The sequence below is a fragment of the Nestor notabilis genome, unplaced genomic scaffold, assembly GCF_000696875.1.
Source record: "Nestor notabilis isolate BGI_N333 unplaced genomic scaffold, ASM69687v1 scaffold4453, whole genome shotgun sequence".
Taxonomy (NCBI): Eukaryota; Metazoa; Chordata; class Aves; order Psittaciformes; family Psittacidae; genus Nestor; species Nestor notabilis.
Window position 1 is genome coordinate 12,964 of NW_009922463.1, and position 10,304 is coordinate 23,267.

A 10,304-nucleotide genomic window follows, 5' to 3' on the forward strand; every position below is an offset into this window, starting at 1 on the left:
TGACCAACATGAAACAATAGTGTTTGACAGTAACTGGTGGAATCGCAACTATTAGACTTGAGGCTTATGAAAACTACAAAGACCTGGCAACATGTGTGTATTTTTAGAGTCACGTCCTGGCAGTGCATCTGAAATGAGCATGTTCTTGCTCACAAGGAGATTAGGAGCAATTTGGTATTCCTGACACCATAACTAAGAATCTTCTCTGGGAAGCAGGAAGTTAACAGTTGTTGGATGTCCTATCAACTTTCTCTTTAAATTCATGAAAGGTGATTTCTTTTTCACAGCAATGCTGAGTGACAATAACTCTGTGAAGCTGAAAAGTGATTGCTCGCCTCCTGTGCAATGGTGTAAGGTGGCTGCACATGAAGATGAGAAGACCAAGCTGGTTTTTAAAAGGTACTCGCAAGTAAGTGTCATTGTCACAGCAACATGGAGGTCAGTTGCTCTCCCTCCTTGCCTGGGCAGTTACAAAAAGGATGTAAAAATCAAGGAATGAGATTGCCACATGAACTGAGTGCAGAGTTAGGCACACAGCTTTCCCTGGAGCACCCAAAGCACTTCGAGGAGCCTAAGCTCTTGTAGCTGTATGTGTTTTCATAGAATCATACAATGGGTAAAGTTGGAAGGGACCTCAAAGCTCATCCAGTTCCAACCCCCTGCCACGGGCAGGGACACCTTCCACTAGAGCAGGTTGCTCCAAGCCCCTGTGTCCAACCTGACCTTGAACACTGCCAGGGATGGGGCAGCCACAGCTTCTCTGGGCACCCTGTGCCAGCGCCTCAGCACCCTCACAGGGAGGAGCTTCTGCCTCAGAGCTCATCTCAATCTCCCCTCTGGCAGGTTAAAGCCATTCCCCTTGTCCCATCAGTGTAATCTTACTCCGTAGTTTATAGTTTGACATCAAATTGGAATCGAGTGTGTGCTAATACACATACAGAACCATATTTTAAACCAAAAAGTTCACCACTGTGATGCCTCTCTGCCACATGAATTTTTAGGTCTTAAAGCTTAAAAACCTCTTGAAGCCAAACTGTTACATATACTTGTGTTTTGGGCACCTGAACGGTGCAGCCTCAGCTGAATCTAGAGATACTTGATAAACCTGTGGAGGAAACCTAGCCTCATTCATCTGCTGGGATGCCACGTTTTCTGCCAGTCAGCTGATTTCCAGGGTTTGCAGCCCAACATGTAATGAAGGTTTTAGACCCCCTATCAGTGCCAAATTTAACCTAGTTAAATCAGATGTGAGAACAGTGCTGCTTTGTTGGTCACCTTGTTTGCAGCACAGACAAACCGAGTCCCAGGATTGCATCCGTTAGTCATAGAATGGTTTGGGTTGGGAAGGATCACCCGGTTCCAACCCCCTGCCATGGGCAGGGACACCTCACACTAGACCATGTCACCCAAGGCTCTGTCCAGCCTGGCCTTGAACGCTGCCAGGGATGGAGCATTTACCACTTCCTTTGGCAACCTGTTCCAGTGCCTCAGCACCCTCACAGTAAAGAACTTCTTCCTTAGATCTAACCTAGATCTCCCCTGTTTAAGTTTGAACCCATCACTTCATGTCCATATGCTATAAGCTTTTCTAAACACAAATAATCTTGGAAACCTGTATTCACTTCATCTGAAAGAGTTTCAAGAAACACTGAGCATTTGGTAAGTTGTATATTTTTAGAAGATATTTAAACAGATGTCCAGCCCTTAGGAATCCATGGGAAATGAAGATCAATAATAAAGCTCAAACTGCATATTTGAGCAACAACCATGACTCTGACCAAATAATGATGCAATTCTTGCAGCTCAGTTTAGATGTGAAGTGAGCCAAGTTAATATTTGGAGATAAACAGTGAGTTTCCTTAGGAATGAGAAATAAGTAGATCAAAAATACAGCCTATATTTTTTAGTTTTCAATTTGGTTGTGCTTGGGGTTTCTTTTCTTCTGCATGTTTTTGGGGGTGTAAATAATGAAATCGAGCTTCTCAGTATAAACCTGAGCATCTAAATTCTGCATTTTGGCCATCTTATTTGTGAGTAGTGGCCATTTACCTCAAATCTTGCAGAATTTGAAGTCCCATCCTTTTTTTGTTTTAACTTACATGAAAATATGTATTTCGAAATAGAGTTGCTCTTTAAAGTAGGAAACCAAAAGTCACTTTTGGGGTCTTTTTGTGAGCTGTTTGACCCATCAGAGATGCATTTAGAGTGTATGATGCAGACATAGAACTGCATAATTCAGAGTGTCAGTATGCAGTGTTTTCCTTGTCAAAACATCTATGTATCTTTGTACTTTCCTGCAGATAGCTCTGAAGGGTTGAGAAAGACTTGCAGTGAGCAAAGCAATAGTTTATCTTGGTTTGAATCAAAATGCAAGTTCAACTGTGCTAAATTTGTGTAAAAATACTCATTTGACACTAGATGGATGGCTGGAAAAAGAAGATTATATATTTCTTTTCTCTCCTACCCTCTCCTGTTTGTTTTTAGACTTCTCGCACTGTTTGTGGTTGGAGGGTGCTTCCTTTATATCCTCAAGTTACATTTTGGCCCTGAAGAATGTGACAGAACAAAAAGGCCATATGTGGACCTCAAGCGTGTAAGGGTTGGTATTTTTTGGCTTTTTGTACTTAAGAAGTTATTAACTGGCAATATAAGAGTTACCAGGCTCTATAAGAAAGAACTAGAATGCTGAAATCATCCTGTGAGGGGAAAATAGGTTCTGCTTCATTTTATGCCATAGAACTTCTTGGGGAGTGACAAGAGAAGGGCATAGAGAAACTGGATTTTTTAGGGTCAAAATGAGAGAACTGTGACTGTTAAGAAGTTGAGATGAAATGAAACACGTCACCATACTCTTGTGTCAGTGCAGATGACACTGGTGATTAGCAAATTGATGCAAATGAAAAGTTATATATTAAAGTCCCAAAGCCAGCGCATGAAACCAAAGGTTTGTTTTACCTCAGCCAGTTCCCCAGCCTGTTTTGTCTTGCAGCTGCTCAGAGGGTTTTGGAATGTGGGGCAAATGTGCAGGAGGGTTCAGGTCTTAAGTTCATTGAGTTACTTCAGGTAGCAGCTACTTAGACTACAGTTTTGTATGTGGCTTACAAGCTGGTGTAACAGACACCAATAAAACTTTCTCTTAATTCCTTATGACAGTTCCCTGCCTTTACTGCTTAACCTGTTAGCTCTTTATGACAGTACTTACCTTGGCTTAGAGTTGTTACAGTTCCATCTTTGGATGTCTCAATGCTAAGATGCAACTTAGAGCAGATGCCCCGATTTAAGATCGTCTCATCACCTTCTTCAGTGCATGTTTTTCCCCTTCTGAGCATCTTACCCTCCCCTTTTCTTCTCATTTGACAAATTTCTTTCCACAGTAATGTGTTCTTGCTTCCAAACAACAAACACCTTAAGCCAAGCAAACCTAAAGTCTGCATGGACCATGTTTATTGCTGTCTCATGATTCATTTTGTTTGTGTTATGTGCAAGGATGAGGAAATAGCATTGCTCTTTGTTTAGTTAGGTAGTAGCTGATTACGAAGCTGATCACAAACTGTCTGGGGCAGTTGTCAAGTGATTGGCATTACTTTTTACTGATAGGATGCACAACTGTCAGCCTTAAAAATGAGTCTCTTCTGAAGAGGGACTTAAGGTCACTGGCAAAGTACAGCATGAAGTTTCTCGGTCAGCTTTGCACATGAAGGAAGCTTTGCACAGGAAGAAGCGAAGTGTCCATGGCCAAACTTGCAGAGACCTTTATAATGGTGGCAGAGGCAGTTCTGTAGAACATTTTGGTTAAAAAAGAAAAGAGCACAACTTCCCTCCTGGTACACCCACATACACACTTCCTTTTCCTTATCAGCACAGATGGAGAACTGAGCTAGTACTAGATTTGAATCTTGAGTCCGAGTCCTGTGTTTGCTCATGTTTTCTTTTAATTATAGGGGAAAAGAGATCAGAGTTGACTGGGGAAGAGAGCATGCAAAAAGATTTTAACTGATGAAAAATAATATCTTTGCGATTTCTCTTCTGTCTTACAGCAGATACTGGCTTGCCACTACTCATTTCTAAAACCCATACATGAATAGTTATGTTGGTGTGATAAAATGTGTAGTTTTATCTGACAGCTTAATCTTTTTATGCAGCGTGGAATTGTAGTCTTTTATTTTGGTGGCTAATCTTTGAAAGAATCCTAGAATCCCAGACTGGTTTGGGTTGGAAGGGAGCTTAAAGCTCATCCAGTCCCAACCCTCTGCCACGGGCAGGGACACCTTCCACTAGAGCAGGTTGCTCCAAGCCCCTGTGTCCAACCTGGCCTTGAACACTGCCAGGGATGGGGCAGCCACAGCTTCTCTGGGCACCCTGTGTCAGTGCCTCAGCACGCTCATAGTGAAGACCTGAAACACCCCCCAACTTGCATTCCTTTCAAAGTTGGGGTTTACTTCATTAGCAATACTATTTCAGCAGTATTTATGGAAGAAGTGTTGCTTCATTTTGGTTAGTAAGCAAGTCCAGCCTGACGCTGCAGAGAGCTTTTCCCCACTGGACGTGTCTCTGGTAAAATCCTACCACAGGCAGAACTTGGGTCACACAGGTGGCAGTGGAATAGAATTTGCCTTGCTGCTGAATTAGAAGGGTAGAGGTGCAGCTGGGTTTTTTTGTTATCTGATTTTGTAAATAAGAGTACAGATCTTCTCAAATGGCTCCCTTTCACTTATCACTTTTACCAGCCTAATTTATTCCTTAGAAAACCTCCTTTCCAGATGTGATTGGGTGCAGAGGCATTCCTTTGCAGGTTTTCACCCTGCACCGGTTAGTATCTATGTTTGAGTGAATGCTTTAAAATGTCTTTTATTTCCTTCTTCAAGCTTTCTTTATAAACCCCTCTGTTTGCTAAACTGCTGGAGGATTGCTTTATGTATGTTCCTGAAGCTGGCTTTCCTGCCTGAAACCATGTATGTTTTGTTTTAGAGAGCACAACAATATGCCAGAGCTGTGCTGCAGGAGCAGTGTCGACCTTCTTATGTGAAGAAAGAAATGGGGAAGTTATTTGCAGAGAAATACAGCATGGACATATCTCCCTTTGTAAAGAAAAATATAAATGAAGATGAAGCTTTATTTAAATATGAACCTCCTTTTGGATTTCACAAGTTCTTTGATAAACTTAAAAATCTCCTTGAACTCTTACCTGAGCATGATTTACCAGATGACTTGAAGTCAAAACACTGTAAGCGATGTGTGGTTGTTGGCAGTGGTGGAATTCTTCATGGATCAAAGCTGGGTCACTTGCTGAATCAATTTGATATTGTTATAAGGTGTGTATTTTCTATTGAAGGATTCCAACTACTTCAGCTTTACTTTATGAGCAGACTTTGGATTTTAAGGGGGAAGTACCTCCAACATTTACACGGCTTGTAAGACTAATTCTGAAAGTGCTGTTGAGAAATTCACTTGTGACTTGATGGAATTTGGACTTAGGAGCAAAATACATTGGCATATTCACAAGGCAGGAACTCAGTGTAATTGTTTGCAGACTTCAAATACAAAAAGCATGTGCAGAAATTGAGATAGAAACCAATGGAATCATAGACAGGTAGACAAACCTGGGTTTATACATTCATACCTTTAAGCTTTCAGAGGCAGGCTTTAGGGTTCATCTCTGCCTTTTTCCGTTTGGTTAGTTGGAATGCTTATTTGAAGGATTTTTTAACAGCTATTTCAAACACAATAAAAATGAATTGGTGTCTCAGCATCTGGGTTGCTTACACACTGTGCAGCATGCTTATGTTTCCTTATCTTTACAAGATCAGCGTGTGCTTTCTGTGATTCCCCATGTTTTCTAACATCCATATGAGATGAACACATCCTCTGTGTTCGTGCCCTCTGAATGCTACTGTTTGAACTCTCCTTCTTTCTTTTGAATCATGGGTAGTCACAAATAAACTTAATACCAGCACTTCCCCAAGCTGCTTTGTAAACTAAGAATTGCTGCTCTTAAGGGAGGACTCCATACAGTGAGTGAATAGCACTTACACAAAGGTAAACAAACCTGTCAGCATATGGAGGGGCAGGGAACCTGCATTAGCTGTTCTCTGAAGTCAGAGCTGGCAGCATGAAGGTGACTTTTCTGCTGACATAGAAAAGTCTGTGGGACTTCTGCTGTTCTGCAGAAATGATGGGGCTGGATGATACTGTTCTTGTCAGTAGTGTGCTGCATCACATTTTTGGTGAGCTGGAATGATGCAAACCCACAGGATACGTTATATTGCACTGATAATTTGAATGCCTTTGCGTAGTACTTGTGTGTGTGTGTATTTAACACAGGCAACTTCCTGTGTGTTTTCTTTCCCTTCCTCTTTTTAAGCCTCTCTGAGTTGGCACAAGGCAATGAATGTTAAACTCCGCTCTGCTGTTACTTCCCTATCCAAGCTTTTCGTTTTGAAGTTCTGCACTTGTGCCAGTTGATCTATTCATAGAACTGGCATCTTCCCAAAGATCAGGGATGGATGAGTGAGATGACGAACACTGAGATACTGAGAAAACACTCTACTCCACTCTTATGTGGGCCAGATAAAAGTTCTTTGCTTCAGTGTCTGATGTTTTAATGAGATTAAAACCCGTGGTTATTAAATACAGTTTTTCTCTCCATTCTGGTGGTTTTGTTGTTAGGCTAAATGATGCTCCAGTTCAAGGATACACAGATCACGTAGGTAACAAAACTACTATCCGGATGACTTACCCAGAAGGAGCCCCTCTCTCTGAACACGAGTACCCTCCTGCTAGTTTGTTTGTGGCTGTTCTGTTCAAAAGTGTTGATTTCAACTGGCTTCAAGCAATGGTTAAAAATGAAACCTTGGTATGTAACCTGGCACTGTTATGTGTGTATGACTTTTGTTTGTTTTCTAATGGTGAAGAATCTGTGACTGATCTCTTTCCTCCTGGTTTAGTGTACTGAGGATCTTCTATGTAACTGTGGTGTTTTTAGCTCTGTCTCCTAGTTACTGTTAGTACCAGCATTCGTGTTGAAGCCCCATGCTGACAGTAACACTTTTTGTGCAGCTGTTGGTGGTTTGCACCAAGCTACACGGCATATCTAGTGTTTACTGAAGTGGAATTGGTTTCACATTAGGCTTAAGTGACTTGAACAACTCTGCAGAGCCTGAAACAGTAATGAAATTTTTGGATGCCAGTCCATCTAAGTGTGTGCTGCTGCACTAGGTACACATGCAGTTAATGTGTGATTGAAGCATCTTTAGTTCATGTTTGTCTGTGGTTCCAAAATTAAGAGGTGGTTTATTTCTCACTGACTATTTAAAGAAATGCAGAGATTTCAAAAGGAACTGATAGAAAGGTTCCACATTTCCAAACTCTCTTTAAATGGGTGGTTTCCACCTCTTTCAATTTGTGGGAAGATCATTTCTGCCAGTTGAAAACCAATAGCAAGGTTTTTCTGACCACAGACTGAAAAAGTGCTCTAAATGATTGAAAGAGGAGAAAGCTTGTGATGTTTGACAGTTTGACATCTACTAGTTTAGGTGTACCTTGTGTTTCTGAACTACCTCAGCTAGAAACTGAATCACTGATGAATTCTAGAACTTGGGTGCCCTGTCTGCCAGCCACTCAGTTTCCCTTTGCTGAACTGTGTTTTCTTTCTTTTAGCCTCTGTGGGTGAGACTCTTCTTTTGGAAGGAGGTTGCTGAGAAAATTCCTTTCACGTCAAAGCAGTTTCGGATTCTAAATCCAGTCATCATCAAAGAGACAGCTTTGGACATTCTGCAGTTCCCTGAACCTCGATCAAAATTCTGGGGTTGGGATAAGGTAAGAAGCTTCCTTTTAAGAGAGGGGGACTATAAAATAAAACATAAACCAAAAAACTAATAAAGTCTGGGGCTCTTCCTTCAGTATGTTTTCTCTGTGCAGTTTCAGAGCTGATTTCGAGTAATAGGGAAATTAATGTGCTCTCAAAGGACTGCTGTATTTTCTTGTTTGAAATTGAAGTAGGATTTCAGCTTACCTTTTCAGATGAGGCATTATGCATGTGCATGCTGACACCAAATGTTATGATGCTCATGAGACTTCACTTGGACTCCTGTGTCCAGCTCTGGGGGCCCCAACAAAAGAAGGAGTGGAGCTGTTGGAGCGAGTCCAGAGGAGACCATGAAGATGCTGTGAGGGCTGGAGCAGCTCTGCTCTGGAGCCAGGCTGAGAGGGCGGGGCTGGGGCAGCTGGAGAAGAGAAGGCTCCTGAAGGGGACACCTTAGAGCAGCTCCAGTGCCTAAAGGGGCTCCAGGAAACCTGGAGAGGGGCTTTGGACAAGGGCCTGTAGGGACAGGACAAGGGGAATGGCTTTAACCTGCCAGAGGGGAGACTGAGATGAGCTCTGAGGCAGAAGCTCTTCCCTGTGAGGGTGCTGAGGCGCTGATACAGGGGGCCCAGAGAAGCTGTGGCTGCCCCATCCCTGGCAGTGTTCAAGGCCAGGTTGGACACAGGGGCTTGGAGCAACCTGCTCTAGTGGAAGGTGTCCCTGCCTGTGGCAGGGGGTTGGGACTGGATGAGCTTTAAGCTCCCTTCCAACCCACACCATTCTGTCAGTCTATGATAAGTTCACTGCAGTACCATTTGTTCACTCACACATTATTGTGACTGGTGTTAAATATTCAAAACTAGCATCTGATGTACATTAAGTGTGTTAAGAGCAGCCCTGCTGAGTCCAGTAAGCAGCTATGGATGGATGTCTCCAGCTGCAGAGAGAGTATGGAAACCAGGCCAGTGGAAAGCAACCTTCCAACTGGTGAACTGGCCATGTGTGCCAGTGTTCTTAAAGGCAACTGGTGGGTATATCCTCCCTGTCCTTCACTCTAGTCACAGCATGAAGTGATGAAGTTTAATTATACACTGCATTTTTGTTATTTTAATTATTTGAGAAATTGGATGTCACCAGTTCTCTCGAGCTATGAGAAATGCTGAATAACCATCATCTTTGTACCTCTTGTGGGAAAGCATTTAATGGTAATGTTAGTGCACAAATATGTGAAGGATTGTCTTGCATTTATTGATCAAAATAACCTAATATATAAAGATATCTTTTAGTTGAATTGTAGTATACCTGCCTTCTTCACAGGTTGTTCAGTGAAACACTCTGTAGAATTCTGTTAGAGAGCTTGTTGCCCAAGCCTGAAGTACATCAGGAAATGTCAAGTTTAACTGCATGTCAGGAGTTGAGTGTTTGGAGTGAGGGTAAGGTTGCCTGCACAGAAAATAAGTCAGTATTGACAGCCAGAAGTCTTGTTAAAGGCAAATACTCAAGTTGTGTTAGTATTTGACCCTGAAGTTTTTCGTTTTACTTGATCATTTGATTCTTTAGTTGTAAGTGATTTTAGTTTGGATTGTTCAATTGATTTCATTTTTAAGTGAGGAGAGGGAATCAATAAAGGCATTAATTTTTGTGAAGTGTTTTTCTAAAACCTAGCAAAGGTGAATGTTTCCATTCAGCAGGCTTCATTTTTTCCCCCTTTTCAGAATGTCCCTACAATTGGGGTCACAGCAGTTGTTCTGGCCACTCATTTATGTGATGAAGTGAGCCTAGCAGGATTTGGCTACGACCTGGATCAGCCCAGCACACCTTTGCACTACTACAACAACCTCTGCATGGCTGCCATGAACGGACAAACTATGCACAATGTGACGAGTGAAACCAAATTCCTGCAGAAACTGATCAAAGAACAGATTGTCAAAGACCTCACTGGTGGGATACATTGTGAGTTCTGCGGCACAGACAGCTAGTGATTGAAGTGCAGCGTGGTTTGGATGTGTTAAACTTCCAGAGGTGCAGCTGGAACAACCTTATTCACTGTCTTTAGTTCTTTAAAGTGTGTATAAGCTGGACTCTCTGCTGCCTTTTTTTTTTTTAATGTCAAGTTCATTTTGTTGGACTTTTAAATTTCTTTCAATGTCAGATTTTACTTTGCACATTTTTTTTGTGAATAGCTATGTAAATACAACTTGGAGTTGAAAGAGATTCGTTTGAAATACTGAATGTTTTAAGTTGTCTGAAGAAAAGCAGAGGTTCTGTTTTCAGATGTGTAGAGTACGCACAATGCTATGCCCAAGTTGTCTAACAGCATACAAGAGGTTTTTTCTACTGAACTACTGTCTCTGTTGATCCAGTTCTTGGTGTCTGACTCCTTTTCATGCCTGCCATGAAAAGAAAGGTGGATGCTTCTCAAGTCTCTCATTTCTTGCAGGTTGAACATGTGTTTCCTCCTCCAATACTTACATTCATTTGGGTTTGTACTAACACTTTTGGG

At 41.9% G+C, this 10,304-nt stretch overlaps 1 protein-coding gene across 1 annotated transcript; it reads left to right on the top strand.

Moving 5' to 3' along the window:
- Positions 1–282: 282 nt before the first annotated feature.
- ST3GAL5 (ST3 beta-galactoside alpha-2,3-sialyltransferase 5) lies at positions 283–9,843 on the top strand. Its single transcript, XM_010011619.1, has 6 exons — positions 283–409; positions 2,485–2,599; positions 4,969–5,312; positions 6,667–6,853; positions 7,657–7,815; positions 9,517–9,843. Exons 1-6 carry the CDS (start codon positions 366–368, stop codon positions 9,778–9,780), a joined length of 1,113 nt encoding a protein of 370 aa, XP_010009921.1. The 5' UTR covers positions 283–365; the 3' UTR covers positions 9,781–9,843.
- The last annotated feature ends 461 nt before the right edge of the window (positions 9,844–10,304 follow it).

Coding starts and splice junctions, on each gene's coding strand:
- ST3GAL5 (XM_010011619.1), top strand. CDS start 366: ATGAAGATGAGAAGACCAAGCTGGTTTTTAAAAGGTACTCGCAA. Junction 2,600..4,968: donor TGGACCTCAAGCGTGTAAGG/GTTGGTATTTTT, acceptor GTTTTGTTTTAG/AGAGCACAACAATATGCCAG. Junction 5,313..6,666: donor CAATTTGATATTGTTATAAG/GTGTGTATTTTC, acceptor TTTTGTTGTTAG/GCTAAATGATGCTCCAGTTC.